This window comes from Peromyscus californicus, unplaced genomic scaffold (genome assembly GCF_007827085.1).
Source record: "Peromyscus californicus insignis strain IS unplaced genomic scaffold, ASM782708v3 Scaffold_8__1_contigs__length_139910024, whole genome shotgun sequence".
In the NCBI taxonomy this organism is placed as follows: domain Eukaryota; kingdom Metazoa; phylum Chordata; class Mammalia; order Rodentia; family Cricetidae; genus Peromyscus; species Peromyscus californicus.
Genome location: NW_026294606.1, coordinates 116820856 through 116840200, shown reverse-complemented (window position 1 = coordinate 116840200; position 19345 = coordinate 116820856). Strand labels below are relative to the sequence as shown.

The following is a 19345-nucleotide window of genomic DNA, read 5'->3' as shown; positions in this document are numbered from 1 at the left end:
GGGCTGGCCCAACCAGGCTGCGGTTTCTTTTTCCATTGCGTCAGGCCTCAGGGTCCGGATCCCTGCCCCGCCGCGGGGCTGCCACCAAGGGCCACTCTGATCCCCTGGCTGTCCCAACCTCAGACACCATGTGCTCCCCATTTCGGGGATCCAGGAGCTTCCTGCCAGAGGGTGAGTTGGAGATGGGAGCCCTGCCCCTGGTTGGGGAGGAGTCCTTTTCTCCGCCCACCATTCATAGAGCTGTTTTTCTTCAGCTGGAGCTGGAGCTGACCCAGGTGGAGTTGTAACTGGCTTCCCTGGACCAGGCCCTCCTGCCTATGCCCTCCACTAGTTAGAGATGGGATGTTAGTACAGTCACAAAGGCAAGATTCTGGGTACGTGGACAGGTCGGTGACTGCCATGAGGGTGTGTCCTCAGAGTGTGGTCATGTGAGCTTAGGCCTTTTTATTTGTTCGAGTGTGTGTGTGTGTGTGTGTGTGTGTGTGTGTGTGTGTGTGTGTAGAGTGTGTACATGTGACCACATGTGCTGCACCAGAAAGTGTGCCTGACCCCTTCCAGGTAGGAACAGAACTCTGGGCTATAGGGGTCCATGCCTAGGATGCATGAAATCCATTGTAGTGGGCCGGTGTTCCGAACAGGAGGTGGGTGAGGCCGACATGTCAGTGATGGGGGTGGGGGAAGACTATGAGGGTGTGGATAGGGTGACTCCGGAGGAGCTAAGGACCTGGGTTCTGGGTCCTCGTTAAAATGGGGAGTGGGGCCTGTGGTGATATTGTGTTCCCCAAAATATTGTGCACCCTAATAAACTTATCTGGGGTCAGAGGCAGAACAGCCACTAGATATAGAGGCCAGAAAATGGTGGCACACACGCCTTTAATCCTAGCACTCCAGAGGCAGAAATCCCTCTGGATCTCTGTGAGTTCAAGGCCACACTGGAAACAGCCAGGCATGGTGACACACACCTTTAATCCCAGGAAGTGATGGCAGGAAGCAGAAAGGTATATAAGGCATGAGGACGAGGAACTAGAGCTGGTTAAGCTTTTAGGCTTCTAGCAGCAGTTCAGCTGAGATTCATTCTGGATGAGGACTCATAGGCTTCCAGTCTGAGGAAACAGGATCAGCTGAGGAATTGGCAAGAAAGGAAGTTGTGGCTTGTTCTGCTTCTCTGATCTTCTAGCGTTCACCCCAATACCTGGCTCTGGGTTTGTTCTTATTAATAAGACCTTTTAAGATTCGTGCTACAGGGGCCAGCCTATGGGCACAGGCTTGCCATCTCACCTACTTGGGAGACTGAGGCAGGGGATGGCAAGCTCAAGGCCTTCTGGCCTACAGAGTGAGTTCAAGGCCAGCCTGGGTGACTTAGTGAGACCATGCTCTCAAAATTTATTTGTTTGTTTGGTTTTTGAGACAAGGTTTCTCTGTGTAACCCTGGCTGTCTTGGAACGCTATAGACCAGGATGGTCTCAAACTCAGAGATCTACCTGCCTCTGCCTCCTGGATCTGTCTCAAAATTTAAAAAATATGTTAAAAGAAAAAGAGGGGAAAAAAAGACTGGGAATGTAGTTCAGTAGAGCATTTAGCTCACATGTAGGAAGCCCCAGTTTTGAACCCCTATCACTACAAAATACATACATACATACATACATTAATTAAACGGGCTTGTCCTTGGCTCTCCCGCTCTGCTGCCTCTTGGTCCCAGGCTCCCTGGTCTCGTGGGTTCCCAGGCTGTCCCCACTTTGCCCTACTATTCCCCAGGTGAGAAGGCCCAGCACTGGCTTGGGCATGAAGAGACGGTTTCACAAGCAGCCTCTGCTTGTGAGGATGGTGGCCCTGGGCGGTTCCTGGTCAGCTTCCACTTCCTGTTCCTCCATTTCCTGTCTGTAAAGTAGGGTGATGATCCTGCCCATGCCCACCCCAGACAGAACAGGAGCCGTGTGGACACCTTGGATGCCCACTGGCCAGCTGAGGCTTTGCTCTCCATCCCCAGCTGCTTACACCACGAACATGGCTTCCCAGCCTTTTCTGCAGAAATTGATTTTTACTGACAAGAGTAAATCCTGCCGGCAAATTGCAGAGCTGTCCTGATGCTTTGGGAACTGTGACTGTAATGAGGTTCTAGGGACAGCTTGTAGGAGGGGGGAGCTGAGGACTGGCTTCTTCGCTCTCCATGCCCCCTCCCTGCCAGGAGGAGGTCCCTGGGCAGGCAATGCATCTGCAGTGTCCCTTAGGAAGTGGGCACTGGGGAGGGACTTCGGTCTTTCCTGGCCTGCTGTGGGACAGCAGCTGCTGCTCCTTAACGTGACAGCTGGCTCAGGCAAAGTGATCATTTGAGGAGACCGGAAGACAAATGTGTTGGTACATGTAATCCCAGCAGGCAGCAGGCAGAAACAAGGATTATAAACTCAGGGGCGGCCTGGGCTACCTAGTGAGATCTTACCTCAAAAACGGAGGAGAGGGTGATGCCTTAGTGAATGAAGTTCCCACTAGGCTTAACAACCTCCGTTCTTCCCTGGGCTTCTCTCCTTCTAGGAAGGAGGGAACTGATTTACAAGTTGTTCCCTGACCTCCATGCACACAAGGATGCACACCCACCCATACCCGCACAAAAACAAACAGATAGATATAAAAATTGTAAAGGGCTAGGAGACGGCCCATGTGCAGGCATGAGGACCAGAGTTCAGTTCACCAGCAACTGTGTAAATGGCAGACCCGGTGATGTGCACACGGAACCCCAGGGCTGTGGGAGGCAGAGCGGGCCAATCCCTGGAACTCACTAGCTAGCCAGTCTAGCTAGATAGATGAGTTCCAGCTTCAACAAGAGACCCCGCCTCCAAAATTCAGAGAGGTGGCTCAGTAGGTAAGGGTGCTTGTTCTGTAAGCAGGAGGCTCTGAGGACTTGAGTTTGAAGGCCCAGGATCTGTGTAAAAGGTCAGGCATGACTGTGGGTGCCTATAACCCCAACATCGAGGGGAAAAGACAGGAAGATTCTCAGAGCTCACTGGACACCCAGCCTAGCCAAAAAGATAAACCTGAGTTCACTGAGAGGCCCTATCACAAGGGAGTAAGGCAGAGAGATTGAGGAAAGACAGCTGGCATCTTGTTCCGGCCTCTGCCTGTGTGGCCATTGTACATGCACCCTCATGTTCATGCACACCTCGCACACAGCAAAGTGGAGAGCTGTTGAGGAAGACGCCCGTGTCAACCCCTGGCCTTCACAAATGTGCACGCGTGTGAATGCACACACACAAAGGGCAAACGAGATGATGCCAACCCTGCTTCTGGCAAGTCCAACTGCTCATAGTGATCTAGGCGTGATACAGTCCCTGTCCTACGTCCTCACGGTGATTGGCTGGAGTCTCTGTAGGATCTTTAGCCACAGAGGTGACCAGAACGCAAATGTGCTCAGGAGGCTACTGGCAGGTCTTGGGATGGGACGGGTACTCAACAAACACAGAGCAAATACATGAGCCTCAGTTTCCTCCCCTGGAAAATAGGATAGTACTATTATGTACCCACAAGACTAAGGTAGAAAACAGTGGGGTCCTACAGTGCTCTAAGGAGCAGGGGTATAAGCCCCCTCCTGGTGAAGATACAGTAATTCATTGAGCAGTGAGGGGACCGAATATTAGTGAAGCCCTTTGAGGTGTTTGGGAACTAGGCTCATCGCCCATGTTAATGTGTATGCATTTGTGAGATAGGCTCTTCCCCTGGGAATCTCAAAGAACCAAGGTAAGACAATGTGTTGGCAGATAGGAAACAGGCACGGAGAACTTTAGGCTTGTCTACAGGGCCAGTGACAAAGGGGTCCCAGAACTACCTCACCTCATGGAGACAGTCACTCCACTCCGGCACGTGGACACCTTGTCCTCTGAGGAAAACATAGCCACTGACAGCAGTGTGCGCAGCCTCAGTAGAGATGCACTGGTCCTGAGCAGGGTGCCTGAGAGTGTCAGTTTTGTCCTGAAGACCTGAAGACCAGGATCAGGTCCAAGACAGACAGGACCAGAGTAGGGTTGGAGGGTATATTTGTTCACCTATTTGGGCACACACCCTTCATATATGCTCTGAAGCCTTTTGTATTCCAGCCACAAGCTTGGGGTAGAGATATAAGAGGAACATGACAGGCAGTGAATGAGGTCCAGTTTTGAGTAAGTTACCAGAAGTTCACTTCCTTGTGGCCAAAGCAACAAGGAAAACCCAAGCCATCATCCACTCCACGGATGCTAACCCTTGCATTTGCTCAGAAGCCCAGGTTTTCTGGCACAATGCATGCAGGATACCCAGGTCCGCTATGATGTCCTGTGATCCTACATGGGCAACACAGGTCTGTGCATATCTCCTGGGTAAGGACTGATCAAGGCAGAGAACAGGCAACAAGGCAAGCTATACACCTCTTGGGACTCCTCATTCCTTCCAGGTTTCTTGCGTTCTCCCTCCGACAAGCCTTTGCCCATGTCTTACACACACATCATCTGCCATCTCAACACCCACTTCTTTCTTTTACTTCGAAACGGAGTCTTGCCCTATAGCCCAGGCTAGCCTTGAACTCAGCCTTCTGCCTCAGCCTCCTGCATGCTGGGCTTACAGGCTTGCCCCAGTGTTCCCAGCCTATAACCGGATATCGAAGGTCAATGCTGAGGTCTCCCTGTGACGAGGCAGCCTGTGAAAAGTGTCTATCCCCTCCTGATGCTGACTCCTGTTCTCCAGACTGCCAGGAACTGCTGCTGCTGCCGCCGCCGACCCCCATGGCCTACACTCCAGATGGGGGTGCCCCCGCCACCGGGGCCATCCCCTTGGGCTCTCAGTGCTGTGTGTGTAAAGTGGAGCTGTCAGTGAGTGGCCAGAACCTGCTGGACCGGGACGTCACCTCCAAGTCTGACCCTTTCTGTGTCCTGTTTACAGAGGACAGCGGCAGGTGGATGGAGGTGAGGCGAGGCACAGTGTCTGTGCTGGGCCAGGACTGGCGGGGCTGTGGAGGGGCTCCTCCTCGATCCAGGGAATGCTGGGCTCCTGCCCTTGGTATGAGGGCTGGTGGTGGATGATCACTTAGAAAACTGTCACTTTTTACAATTAAACTTTGAGTGTATTTAAAATATTACTTAAGCCAGGTGTGGTGGTATACACCTGTAATTCCAACACTGAGGCAGGAGGATCACAGGTTTCAGGTCAGTCAGGGCTATATAACAAGTCCCGGTCTCAAAAAAACCCTAAAATGATACAGAGAGAAATAAAATAATTACTTTAAAATATATTTCTGGCTGGTGTGGTACTGTGGAGGCACACACCTTTAGCACCAATACAAGCAGAGACAGGTGGATTTCTGTGAGTTTCAGACCAACGAAGGCTACATAACAAGACCTTGTCTCAAAAAAAAAAAAAACCTATAAATAGATATAGATTTATAGCTAGACTTCTGTCTAAATTATCACCCATAGATATATAATTATCATATTTATTATATCCTAGTAGTTTATATGGCTATAGTTAGGCAAAGCTTCTATGGTTTTGTACAGACTTGCTTCCTGCAAGGGACCTTCCTGATTTGTGTCTAACAATCACCCTGTTGGCCAGAAGCAAAGAGAAGTAAGTTGCTCAAACTTGAGCCCCAGAGATGGACTCCTGCCCAGCAATGTTCCTCCCCGCTGTGTGATCTCAGGTGAACCCCTGTCCCTTTCCCTCACCTCCAGTGACTAACTTACGCACTGGGGACTTCTGAGCTGGAAGACTCTGGCCTGAGGGTTGGGAAGGGCTGTGGTTTAGGAAGGTTACCAAGAAACTTGAACTGCTCCTGTTAGCAGCCTTCAAAACCGGCTTTGGTTCCTATTACAAAGGAGGCTATGTTGGTTGTTTATCAAATTCAGATTAACCTGAGGAAGACAATCTAAAGAATTGTAGACCGGCCTACCAAGGAGAATCCTAATCACCGTTCAGTGTCTCATCTTCCAGAACATTCTACATGCATGTATAGTGCCCAAAATATATATTAGCGTTTTGCTTTATGTAACAGTAGATAACCTAGAACTCCTGGTTCTTCCTCTTCCGCCTGAGTGCTGGGATGACAGGTGAGCGGCCACACTGAGTTCCTGTTTGAGCCGGGCAATGGCAGACACTCACTGAACAGGCTTCAGTTACAGTCCTCACAGATACTGGCTTCCTTCGATGAAAATAAGTCTTTTAAAAGAGCTGGGATTGTTGACCCATTTATAGAGGGCGAGCTTGGAGCCTGGACTATGGAGGGTTCTGTCATCCAGTGTGTTGGTGGTCTCGCCAACAGAGGGCGATGTGGCACTGGGTCAGCCTAGGAGTCCAAGGTCAGTCCAGGCCTGTAGGTACTCATCCCCTCGGAGATGTCTCCAGAACCCTCCATGCTCCTCAGGGAGTGGTGTCTCCCCAACTCATGACACCCCACAATCTCTGCTACCCCCGGATTGTCCACACAAGCTAAAAATAGTTTAGGTCAAGGCCTCTTCTGATCCCTGCTGCTCCTGTCCTTGGAAGCCTGGGTGGAAGGAAAAACAAACATAGCCCAGGTCTCAAAATAGACTGTCACTCAGGCTCTGCTGTGTGTGTGTTCTGAGGCCAGGAGGTACTTCCTGCCCAGACTACCGTGTGCCCACAATGCCCAGCCCTGTCCCCACCCAGGCTTTGGTGTCCAAAGCAGGTGGGCATGCTAGACTGCACAAGTCCAGAATTCTGTCCCAGACATGAACACCCCCACCACCCCAGCCCTTGACCCCACCTGCCTCTGCAACCCGCCTCCTCCCTTAGTAACGTGTACAGTGTGATTTTGAGAAAAGGGTTTTCCCAAAGTAAAACAGGAAAGCCAAGGCCTTTGTTTTACAGAGGTAGAAGCAGGCCCAGATGGGGACAGGGATTTGTCCCCTGTCACTTACCCAGTCCAGGCTGTGGCCTGAGCCCTTACCCTGGTTTCTGGAAATGGAGAGGGTTTGCAGAGTTAAGAGTGAGGTTTCTGGAGTCAGGACTGGGCTCCAATCTTGAATCCTGCCTCCCTTTGACTTAACGTCTCAGAGCTTTGGTATCCTCGTCTGTGAGCTGGGGCTCGTGGGCTATGAGCGCTGGTGGGAGGTGGTGCTCAGTAGGAAGGTTGCCGGCAGCCAGCTAGAGAGGGAACCTGTCCACCCTGACTCTGCCTCCCATTTTCATGTCCCTCCGCCAGTATGACAGAACAGAGACAGCCATCAACAACCTCAACCCAGCCTTCTCCAAGAAGTTCGTGCTGGATTACCACTTTGAGGAGGTGCAGAAACTCAAGTTCGCCCTGTTTGATCAGGACAAGTCCAGTGCGCAGCTGGACGAGCATGACTTCCTGGGTCAGTTCTCCTGCAGCCTTGGCATGGTGAGCCTGGGGCTCCCAAGTGGAGTGGGGTACACACCGGTCTCGGAGTCAACCTCTGCTCTTGGGGTCAGGCGGCCCTCAGACAGGATTTCCCATCCCCCTCCCTTTCCCTAGCCGATCCTCCTGGCACCCCCCCCCCCATCTGCCGCGCATACGCCCCAGGAGCCAACAGACCCAAAGTGGTGTAGCTCAGTGAGTTTGGGGCCAGTCAGAAAGCTTCCGCAGAAGGAGCAACCAAACTCAGGGCCAGCCACCTGCTGCTGCAGAGAAGAGGGGGCAGTCCTGGTTCTTACCTATCCCCGAGAGCCCCTGCGCTCACCTCTGAACTCTCCCCTCTGTCTCTCCCACCCCAGATTGTCTCCAGCAAGAAGATCACTAGGCCTCTGCTGCTGATGAATGGCAAGCCTGCAGGGAAGGGCTTGATCACGGTACCTGCCTCCCTCCCTGCCCTTCACATCCCTTCTCTGTCTCCACCGCCCTCCCCCATCAATGGACTGCTTCTCCAGCAGATAATCACCAGCTTTGTTGGGAGTAAAAAGGCCCAACTTACAACTTAGCAACAGGTCTCTTAGCAACGGGCTTCTGGCTCTACAGATGATGCACTGGGGGCTGCCTGGCTGGGGGACTGTCAGAGGGTCCTCCACGATGATGGGCGGCTCAGGGCCAGGAGCCTCCGTATCATTGGAGGGAGGGGTGTCCAGAGCCCTCACAGTATCCCCCACCAATACTAGCCCCTGTAGCCCACCCCCACCCCCCACCCCCCAGGGGTGTTTCACCAGCTCCTGATGCATATAACACTGCCTCTCCATGATTCCAGCAACTGCAGTGATTCCCCCTGCACCTTGCAGTGATTCGTTTTTCCTACGGATGGGCTCCTTGGTCCTCAGAGGCCTAGAAGGCAGGGCAAACCCCATCTCATGATGAGGGAAGTGAGACCCAGGAGGAGCAAGAGTGTCCCTCTAGCGCGATTCCCCATGCAGCCTGTGATGTGTGCTGAGGGCAGCTCATGCTCGTGTGTGCTCTTGGGCCCCTCACGCCCACCCATGGCTCCCTGCTGCCGGTGGAGTCTTTCCTCCAAGATGCTTTGCTTCCCCACCTCAGCAGTTTCTCTTTTCTCCTCATGCCCCAAGTTCAGGGCAAGCCAAATCCATAGCATGTCTCAAAAACCCCCCAAGATGGTGCCCAGGCTGTTGCTGCAGCCTGAAAGGCACCTCCCAACTCTCCCCACCCCTCTCAGAGTTCACAGTCAGCTGTCAGGGCAGCTCCCTTGCCCTCAGATGCCAGCAGGGGGAACCGCACTCAGTGTTTGTCCAGGATGCCCATGGCTCCACCCTAGGCCTGGTTCCTTCCTCTGGGAGATGGGACGATAAGCACCATCCTATAGTCTAGGTGAAGAACAGGGAGGGAGAAAGGGCCCCAGGGCCTTGGTCTGTGGTGCAGGGGCCAGAGGGCTGGCTAGTCTCAAGCGAGACTGTTCTCAGGCAGACCCATCTTAGTTATAGGCAGGGCCATGAGTCCATCTGTGGGGAGAGGCCACAGTGGACCTTGGCGGTTGTGCTGAGGTCTGAGGGCTGTGGCTCCGGGGAAGACATGAATAGATGACATGTGTGAGGCCTCCACCCTTCCCCTGGACCTCAGTTTACTCAGCTGCGTGCAGCTGGCTGCTTGGCAGTTAGGAGCTCTCAGGTTGGAGAGAAAGCTTGAGGCCTGTGCTCCCTGAGGAGGCCTGTGCTCCCTGAGGAGGCCTGTGCTCCCTGAGGAGGCCTGTGTTCTCTGGTGTAGAGCTCTCCCTTGGGCTCATGACCACCTCCCCTGACTAGTCCCCATATTACCTGCCCCTCAGTGTCCTACAGCCCCTCTCCTGAGCCACAGGACTGACTCACTTGCTGAGTCTTCATAACCAGTCTGACCACGACCCCATTTGCCAGAAAACAGAAAGCGAGGTGTACAAGTCAGGAGGCTGGTGCCGGCTCACCTGGCCCTCACTCTCCCCTTTGCCCTGCACCCAGCCCTGGAGAGCTGGGCCCTGGCGGGGTGGGGGAGGGGAGGAGCAGACCCACTCTCAGAGCCTCAACCTTTCAGATCGCAGCTCAGGAACTGTCAGACAACCGCGTCATCACGCTGAGCCTGGCCGGCAGGAAGCTGGATAAGAAGGTAAGCCCGGCAGGGAGGGCTTCCATCAACGACAGATTCTTCCCCAGCCCAGGGCCCTGGGGCCTGCCCTCTCTGGCTATACCATTTTCATTTCCCACGAGGGACAGCCTAAGTACTGAACTACTCCAGTCAGGCTTTCTCCCACTGTGGGAGTACACTGCCATTTAGGAGGCCAACTGTGACTGGAGTCCTCTTGTTGTGGTCCCCTTCTCACGCTCCCCCACTCCGCCTTGACCCTCCAGGGTCCGGATTCTTGCCCTTCCCCCTCCTCTCCTTCGGCCGCCCGGTTAGACCAGACCCTCTTGCTTTCCTCCGCTTTATTAATTTTCTCATTTTCCAGGGCTGAGGATGGGACCCAGCACCTCATATCTGCTAGGCCAGGGCTCTGCCATGGAGCCACAGCACCGGGTGCCCAGGTTAAACCAGGCATCCTCCCGTCCCAGGCCCACTGAACTCTCTTCTCTCCGCCTGAGACCCTCTTCTGTGAACATTGCCATGGTGCTCTTCCCACATTCTAACTGTCCTTCTGTAACCCCCTCTTGGGGACAGAGGTGACAGTGGCCTTCAGTCGCCTGTCATCACTCACATTGCCCGTCTCTCTGGCACACACTCTTGTCCTGTACATTCTTACCGATTCACTCTGTCTCCTTCCCTTCCGTGTAACTTCTTCAGAGTGCCATTTTTTTTAACTTACATAAGTGAATTTCTAGATGCCTTCATGCCCTTTGGTGACGGGCATCAGAGGTTTATTTACTTATCACATTTGGAGGGAGGGGCCTGTTCTCCACACAGTCAGAGAACAGCTTCTGGAGTTAGCTCTCTTCCTTCCTCCTGTGGATTCTAGAGGGCAAATTCAAGTCATCAGGCTTGATGGCAAGCATCCTCTGCTGAGCCATGCCACTGGCCGGCACTGTAGGGTTAGGTTTGTGGTCTCACTAAAGTCCTTGGGCCTGGCCTTCCGACAGGCACGGCCCTCTTGGAACCGTGTGCTGCCCCTGTTTCTGCACCCAAGGCGTGGGTCTCTAGACACGGAACCCTTGCCTCACTGTGGGGGCGTCTCATTTCTCAGGTGGTAGCACCAGGCCTCTGGCTGAACCTTGAAGAGGCTGGGGGGAGGATGAGGGACAGATTGGTTGCACTGTAGCGCCCACCAACCCTGAATCAGGGTATTTGGCTGACCTGCACTCCAGCCCCACCGAATCTGGTAGGGCCATCCCCTCTCACACATGTCCTGCCTCCCCGCAGGACCTCTTCGGGAAGTCAGACCCATTTCTTGAGTTTTACAAGCCAGGGGATGATGGTAAATGGATGCTGGTCCATAGGACAGAGGTAGGTAACGGGGTCCTTGCGCGGAGGGTGGGGGCACAACTTTTTGGTTAATCAAGCTGACAGTAGGGGGTGGCCTGTGCTGCCCCAGCCAGGTAGATCACACTAAAAGGGCCACAGGAACATTCGATTCCAGAGTTGGAAACATGGCTGTGGGTTTGCCCGTCTCTTCACACCCATCTCTAATGGGCCTCTGAGCGCTCTGCTCCTCCCTGTCTCCCAGGTGATCAAGTACACTCTGGACCCTGTGTGGAAGCCGTTCACTGTGCCATTGGTGTCCTTGTGTGATGGGGACCTGGAGAAGCCCATCCAGGTTAGTGACTCTGGGGCCATGTTCCCCACCCTGCCAGCCCCACCTCCTAGTCCACCCCAATGAGGCTCCTGGTATTTGAAACTAGGAAGAGCCCCTTATGAGAAGGCAGGGGTCCTAGGTTCAAGGCCTGGATCTGCCTGGCCCTTAGGACTTGGGCAGGATCCCTACCCCCAAGAGCCCTGCTATAATCCGCCTGCAAGGACTGCAGAGTGGCTGGATAGGATTGCAGAGGGTCCGGGCCTGGCCAGAGGAGGAGCAGATGCCAGGTAGGTAGAGTAAGCAGCACAGGCTCCACCCTTGGGTAATCATGGAAAGCTTCCTGCAGGAGGCAGCTCAGGAGCCCCAAGGCTAGACAGACCAGACCATGGGAGGGAATGCCCACACAATAGACATGAAGTTTGCTCAGGTGTGAACAGGCTGAGAGCACCTCGTGGGGACAGCTCTGGGGTGACCATGCTGAACCTGTCCCAGGTTATGTGCTATGACTACGACAGTAACGGAGGCCATGACTTCATCGGCGAGTTCCAGACCTCTGTGCTGCAGATGAATGAGGCTCGGGATGGTGTTCCGGTAAGATGGGCATATGTGCTGTGATCCCCAGGTCTCAGCACTGACTGCAAAGAAATCCAGGACTTTGACCCAAGCAGACAGATGTCCAACCACACCTCTTCTGCCTATATGACCTTGAGTGAGACAGTCTCCCTGAGCCTCAGTTTCTCCCTCTGTCTATGGGGTAAAGGTTCAGGGTATGGATGAAGTGAGAGCAACCCCCAAAGCCTGGGCACCCGGAGAGTGGTCTGGAGGAGGCCACCCAGGGAACCTCTCTGGGGAGGCATCTGCTCCTGGGTCCAGATTGTAGAGGGGATTCTGGGGCCCTGGGAGGATGGGGTCTTGAGATATCCCAGCTGAGCTTCCCTTCTTTCCCATGGGGCCAGCTGGAGATGGAGTGCATCAACCCCAAGAAGCAGAGGAAGAAGAAGAGCTACAAGAACTCAGGCATCATTATCCTGAGGTCATGCAAGGTGAGCAGAGGGTGCACAGAGAGAGGCCTTAGTCTCCTTGTCTGTAGAATGGCTGTGTCAAAAAGGTAGAGCATGCTCCGGCTTAGTCTCCTATTCCCTTCCTCTGCAGTCAAGGAGGGTATGAGCTGATTTCCCAGGTGACTTTTCTACCTGGAGGACTACAGGGAATCATTTCTGCCCACCCTGGAGGCATTGGGGCAGAGGCTGTGGGACTGAGTACCCTGGCTTCTGGCGTCAGTGAGGACCCAGGCAGCTGTGGTTTCCCTGGTAGAAATGAGGCCACCAAGGCTCAGAGCACTGTGGCCAAGCCATGTTGGCAGACAGGACAATCAGGAGGTGGCATGAGTGGACAGTGCCCCTGGCTCAGTCTGAGGGGCAGGAGAGCATGGCCTTACTGCCTGCTGAGGCCTCCCCACCCTAGTCTAGAGGCCAGATTGTCACAGGGTCACAGGGGCCTTCAGTGGCAGTGCTACAGACAGTGCTCTGTAAATGCCAAGCTCGATTCTGGATCCATTTCGGAAATACCTGCACTCAACACACTTCGGCACTCGCCTGGCTGTTTCTTCCATTGCAGCCCAATTTTAGGATGGTCTGCCTGTGCCGTCCAGGCTGGCCTCTAACGTGTCATCTTTCCAAGCGCAGGCATGACAGGTGTGGGAGAGGGATTCCCCTTTAAAACTTTGCTGATTACATTTCCCTTGGAGAGATCCCTGATGCCACTGACCGGGAAAGGCCAACGTGCTTTGCTGAGAGGAGGCAAAGGCTTTAACAGCAGATGGCAGACATGGTGTCTCTCAGGAGACCTTGGACGGGCGTCTGCACTTTGTGGGTGTTAGCAAGGGAGGCAGCCAGGGCTCTGGGAGGTGGCTGCCCGGCACCCAGTGAGTGGTGAAGGGAGACTTTCTCTGTTGGACGATTGATTGGCAGGTGTGACTGGCTCTGAGAAGCTGGTCCCTGCCTAGAGTGGAACTTGTGCTCTGGGGTCCTCATCCACTTATGGCCTTTGCTGGAGAGCTTTGGAGTCTGTTGTGATAAGATCAGGCCCAGCTGCTGCCTCTGGCCTCCTCCTGGGGCTCCAGGGCGTGAGCACCAACTCCTGCAGGGACATTCATAGCCAAACAGGACCCACTGACTCACCCATTCTTCCAGATACACCGAAACTACTCATTCCTGGACTACATCCTGGGAGGCTGCCAGCTCATGTTCACCGTAAGGCCCCTCCGCACCACCAGCCTATCCACCGGCTTCCCTCAGGGCTCAGGCCTCTGCCACAGCAGCAGGGACTTGTGATAGACTTTAGCAAGGACTTCCTTGGGGCAAGGGATGCAACTGGCCTCAGAGGAGAGGGCATAGGGAGTTTGTCCTGGTGGGCAGACTGAGTCATGCTTGGCTGGGGGCAGAGCAGGTTACACAGGCCCTCCCCCTCCCCCTCCCCAGCCCCGTCTACAGAGAAGGAAGGTCAGTTCCTCCCACTGGCCAGGAGGGTTCCCCTGCCCGGTTGCTCCTGCCTTCTGTCCCGTTCACTTGAGCCACACCTCTGTTCCTGGCTGTTCTCTGCCCACCTGAGGGCTTTGCACATTTCCTCTGCCTCCTTCTCCGAGACCCTCCCCTGGTGCTTCCTGTCCTTGGGCCCATCTGGCATTCTTTGTCTTGTCTGCAGGCATCTTAGGAATTTTCCACTCATCTGCATCTGCCCCTCCCCTAGACTAGAAGTGCCCTGAACTCCGTTCTCTTTCTCCTCCTTCCTCAGCTCATTACATAGCCCCTGCCACTTAGTGAGTACTGGACGGTCTGTCTGTCACTTGTTTACAAGATGAAAAGCCCCTTTGCCTGTGGCGGTACTGTAAACTCCACATGGCCTCAGAGCCTGATTCCCGCTCCTCACCCTAGAGGGCTGCAAGCCATTCCTGCCGCGGGTGGTATTGGAGCAGAAGAGTAACACGATCAAATGGTTTGCAGGTTCCAGCCGTAATCTTGACTAGAGTAGACTTCCTGTGTCCACTAAGCCCTCCTAGTCCCTGAGGCTGTGCTGGGCATCTGGAGTGGGTGGCCACGCTGCTTGGCATTTTTCCTCCTTCTGCAGGTTGGAATAGACTTCACAGCCTCCAACGGGAATCCCCTCGACCCTTCTTCTCTGCACTATATCAATCCCATGGGCACCAACGAATACTTGTCAGCCATCTGGGCAGTGGGACAGATCATTCAGGACTATGACAGGTATACTTGGAGATGACTCTGAAGGTCAGCCGGTGTCCCTTCAGACTGGGAAGCTCAGCTTGTCAGAGCTAGAAGGGACCCAGGGATCTGCAAGCCTAGTTATGGTGATCAAGTGGCATACACACAGTTATCGTCCCTTCTGGTCCCCACGGCAGACATTGCCAATCGATTCCTATATGCCTACCTACCAAGCCCGGTTCAAACTGGAATCTTTCTATACATGATGTACCAATCATCCAGTAGGAAAATGAGTTAGGACAGAAGACGAAGCTCAGTCTCTGTTTTCACAGTTAGGGAACAGGCCTGGGTGGGACTTAGTAAGTGCCCGACCACACTCAGCACTCGGGAGGCAGAGGCAGGCAGGTGTATGTTAGTTTAGGTCCACCTAGTCTACAGCGTGAGTTTTAGGCCAGCCATAGTGAGACCCTAGTTTTTATCTTTTTTAAAGAATGTGTCTAAATGTACACAGCCGAGGACTAGGGCCTGGATGGCCCTGTTTCCGGGGATCAGGCCTGAAAGGTGGCTGTGCTTCCACCTTTAAGACACACAGGTCGTGCAGAGCAAGGAAGACTTCATGGTCAGGCAGAAGACCCTGCTATCCAGGGTCACCCAGGCCCTTCCTTGGCACTCAGGCTCAACGAAACCCCAGTGAGCTCAGACACCCGGTTGGGGCCTCTGCCTCTTGCCCACCTCCTTTAACTGGTCTTCCTGCTCTGTCCTGGACTTTGGCAGTTCATGTTCTCCACAGCAGCCAGAGTGTCTGATAGAAATTTGAATGAGTTAACAAATAAGACATTGTCCTTGCCTTTAGGAAGCTCTCATCAGTAGAAATCTTAGGATTCAGAGACACCTGTTTACATGTGAGGCAGACGTCATGGGAGCACCAAAGAGAGGCGTTATGCCGGTCTCAGGGGCCCCTCAGTGCCCCGTAGACAGAAGGAGCCGTTTTGGTTGGGCCTTGGAGGATGTAGGAGTTTGCTAAGGAAAACAGATTTGGGGAGGGCTATTTCAAATGGAGCATAGGGGCTGAAGCTGAGGTAAAGTGTCCTATATATCCGAGGAACTGTGAGAAGCCAGGGTGGGGGGTGGGGGGGCTCTCAGGGACAGGAAGAAGAAGGGAAAACTAGGTTCTGGGACTGATGAAGGCAGGTCCTGGAGATCATTTTAGGGGCGTTTCCCCCCAACTATAAACAGGAAATCTCTTCCACTGTGACCTTGCCTTAATGAGAAGAACTGACAGGGCGCTTGCAGGCCCACTGGTCAAAGCTAAGACAATGTCTGCGGTGGGTACAAATGTGTCAAGCCATGTTCAACTGCCCCCCAGACATGGGCTTAGGGAGGAATAACTCTAGAGGGGTGAATGTCTGCTCTCTGTCCCTGAAAGTACACAAGGCTGTGGACCAGGAGGGAAGAGTGTGGTAGGGGGCGGGGTGGGGAGGGCTCCCCAGATGTCTCACATGTTCTCTCTGTCTGGTCAGTGATAAGATGTTTCCTGCTCTGGGGTTTGGGGCCCAGTTACCGCCAGACTGGAAGGTGAGTGAAACGGACCCTACCTCCTTTGGTTGAGATGGGATTGGGGCTGGGGCCACATCGGGGTGGAGGGCTCCGGGCTTCTGTCTACTGTGCACTCAGCCAAGACTGCACTTGTGTCTTCGTCCTGTTCCTCTGTGAGTGAGGCCAAGAGACCAGCAGAGGATGGTCTGGAACTCAGGGCAAAGGGGTAGACACCTGCTTCCGGGCCAGGATCCACTCTGGGTGAGATGGAGAGGCAAGGCACACGGAGCTGGCCAGGGAAGCAGGACTGAGCTAGGGGGGCAGGAGTGCAGATCAGGGAGCAGTCACAGCATGGAAGTCAGGAAAGGCAAAAGGTCAAGAAGCAGTGTTCGTTGGCTCTCGGAGTGCTTTGCATGCAACTCTATCTGACTGCCAGCTTTGTCTCACCTTATCACAGCTGCAGAGGTGACACAGGCCGATAGGTACACTATAGAGTACCTAGTGGCCTGAGCCACAGGGCAGGGAGAGGGACCCTCAGCCTCCCTGACTCCAGTGGATGGAAATAGTGGGAGGCCTGGGTGGACATGGGGTGGACCATAGAGATGAAGTATCGGGGAGGGAGGGGGGCCGGGGCAGGCAGGTCTCAGATGCTGGGAAGGAGATAGAGGAGGAGAAAGAGACCCTAGATGCCCTTGGGGTGGCCTTGGTGGAGGGCAGGTAAGGAGCTCACATATGGCAGGAGGAAACTCTGGGTGGCTCAGCTTGGAAAGTCCCTGAGAACACAGACCACAGAGCTGGAGAGCATCTGCAGCCATAGCCATAGAACACTATCCCATGTTACAGATGGAGCAGCCAAGGCTCAGGGCTCTAATGTGGCTTGCCTAGGGTTACCTTCACCGCAGGGGCCTGGGATCCAGGTGGGCAGATGAACTCTGGGATCATGTCCAAATCTGTTGCTTCCTAGAGGAGGAGCCTGTGGGGACATCATGCCCAGCTCAGCCAGTTCCCCGTCTAGTCTGCCCTGCTGTGCTTCACACTTCTAGAACGAGTATGGCCTCCCATCCTCTCAGCTCACCTCAGGGCTCACCCGGAGCCTCTGAGTGGCTCTGGGTCTGACATAGGAACAGTGGACATCCTGGCCCTGCACAGCATGAGGCGGGACTCTGTGGGACCCAGGCTGGGTTTCTGGGCAAGCATAGACGCCACGGTGGGGGCAGGGGGAGCCAGTGGCCAGGCCCAGCAAGAGCTGGTTGCTAGGACAACAGCCAGCTTCCAAAGAACTCAGCTGAATGAGATGTTTTCTTGAGCAAAAGCCTTGGAAATGTCACAGGGTAATGCTGGGGTGCTGGGGCTTGGCCAGGCTAAGCACCCCAGTGGTGCTAAACCACGCACTGTGAGAGGCCAGGAGAGCACAGATGCTCTGCCCTGTCTCCTGCGCTGCCAGAGTATAGCAGGCCTGGCCCTCCCGGTCCTTATCCTGCCACCTTACCCCTGTCCTGTGAACCTGCCTTCCTCTCTCCCTTTCCACCTCAGGGCCTTTCCATGTGCCCTTCACCTTTGACTCCTCCCCACGGACTCCCTGCTTCCACCATGTCTCCGCCTTACCATGTCCCAGCCCGGTGCCCCTGCTCCCTGGGAACCCTGGCCTGTGTTGCCCACACTCCCATGGGGGTTGGCTCTCTGCCCTGGCCCTGTCCTCACAGCACCCCGTGATTTACCTGTGCTCTCTGGGTGGAGGCGCTTGGTTCTCCCCTGCTGTGCTAGAACCTGGCACTCAGTGGGTGTGAGGTCTTTGTTTGTGACAGGGTGGCTCTGGGACCCAGCCTCGCGGCTCAGCAGGTGCTGGAGCAGGCGTGGCTTGACTAGCGCTTGAGAGGCCAGCTTTTTTTTTTTTAAAGATTTACTTTTTTTTGTTTTGTTTTGTTTTGTTTTGTTTTTTGCCAGAGCCAGGCAATGGTGGAGCACACCTTTATTTATTTATTTATTTATTTATTTAAGATTTTTTTATTTATTATGTGTACAGTGTTCTGCCTGCATGAATCCCTACAGGCCCAAAGAGGGAACCAGATCGCATTACAAATGGTTTTTTCAGCCACCATGTGGTTGCTGGGAATTGAACTCAGGACCTTTGGAAGAACAGCCAGTGCTCTTAACCTCTGAGCCATCTCTCCAGCCCAGATTCACTTTTTTTTAATTGTGTGTGTGTGTGTGTGTGTGTGTGTGCGCACGCGCGCGCGTCAGAGGAAGGTATGCACATGTGACTGTAGGTGCTGGCAGAGGCCAGAGGCATTCACTCATCTCCAGCTGGAGTTACAGGCAGTTGTGAGCCACCCAATGTAGGTGCTGGGAACTGGACTCAGGTCTTCTACAAGAGCAACATGTATGTGCTCTTTACCGCCAAGGCCACCCTCCAGCCCCGGACTGGGAGCCGGGACTTGTGACAGGGATGCAGGAACAGGCCTTGGGTTGCTGCACAGCTTGCGTGTGACCCACTCAGCCCTAGTCTTCTGATGCCTAGTTTAGCAGTGAGCGGTGGTCAGCCGATCCCAGTTGTACGAGGTGTGAGGTAGACTTCTGTCCTGCTCCCTGCCTGCTGCTGAGACTGGGAACGCCTTCAAGGCCCAAACAAGTGGAAAGAGGACAGGGGAATTCCTAGTGTTCCAGGGCCCCACTGCCCCTGGGGCCATCTCTGTCCCATTCAGGAGGCCTTTTGCTTGCCAAGGGAGGTACACAGCAGCCTGGACACCCCCCTGCTAAAGCACAGTGGACTGGCATCTAAGGTCTCAGTTTCCCTATTAGGCAGTGAGGGAGGCAGGTGTGGGATCAATAACCTAAAAATGGCAGGGTAAGGGAGTAAAGCCTCAGAGGGGCTGGCCTCGGTGTGGGCAGGATGCTGCCTCTCAGCCTGTCGTCTGCTTTCTAGGTGTCCCATGAGTTCGCCATCAACTTCAACCCCACCAACCCTTTCTGCTCAGGTGAGTGTGGGTCCTGCCTGCAGAGGGAGGGGACAGGGTTCCGGTTTCTGTCCTTCCCGCCTCATCCCTGTCACGCTCACTCAGAAGGGCAGGTGAGAGAGATGTGGAGTGTGGAGTCATACAGTCCTGAGTTCAGGGATGACTGCCCCCCTGTTCCTGTCCCCTGTTCCTGGCTGTGAAGCCCTGAAGAAGTCACTGCACCTCTCCGGGCCTTTCCCCCCTTTCCGGCCGCCGGGAGGTGTGATGCCCGCTTAGCTCATTTCCCCGGGTGAATGGGGATATAGAGGAGAATTGGGGAGACAGGCAGCAGAACAGTGTGTAGTCCAGGAAGTCGTCATCACACACCTGTGCTCACTTCCTGCCTGTCCCTCTCCCTTGATGGAAGAGCCGTGATGGCCAAAGATGGACAGTGGCCTGGCGGCAGGGGACAGGAGGCCGTGGAAGTTCAGATCCACCCCTTCCCCACATGTACCTCATGACAGTTCAG

The 19345-nt window shown here is 54.3% G+C and overlaps 1 protein-coding gene across 1 annotated transcript in view; it reads left to right on the top strand.

Annotated features, from left to right (window-relative positions):
* Cpne2 (copine 2) overlaps positions 1–19345 on the top strand; it is a 39856-nt gene that overhangs the window by 11880 nt on the left and 8631 nt on the right. The window contains exons 2-13 of the mRNA XM_052727379.1: positions 4708–4925; positions 7178–7357; positions 7711–7785; positions 9440–9511; positions 10757–10840; positions 11061–11150; positions 11622–11720; positions 12086–12172; positions 13322–13381; positions 14256–14389; positions 15868–15922; positions 18807–18858. Of these exons, the coding sequence (XP_052583339.1) occupies positions 4746–4925; positions 7178–7357; positions 7711–7785; positions 9440–9511; positions 10757–10840; positions 11061–11150; positions 11622–11720; positions 12086–12172; positions 13322–13381; positions 14256–14389; positions 15868–15922; positions 18807–18858 (1168 nt within the window). The 5' untranslated portion in view covers positions 4708–4745. The remainder of the gene's footprint in view (positions 1–4707; positions 4926–7177; positions 7358–7710; positions 7786–9439; positions 9512–10756; positions 10841–11060; positions 11151–11621; positions 11721–12085; positions 12173–13321; positions 13382–14255; positions 14390–15867; positions 15923–18806; positions 18859–19345) is intronic.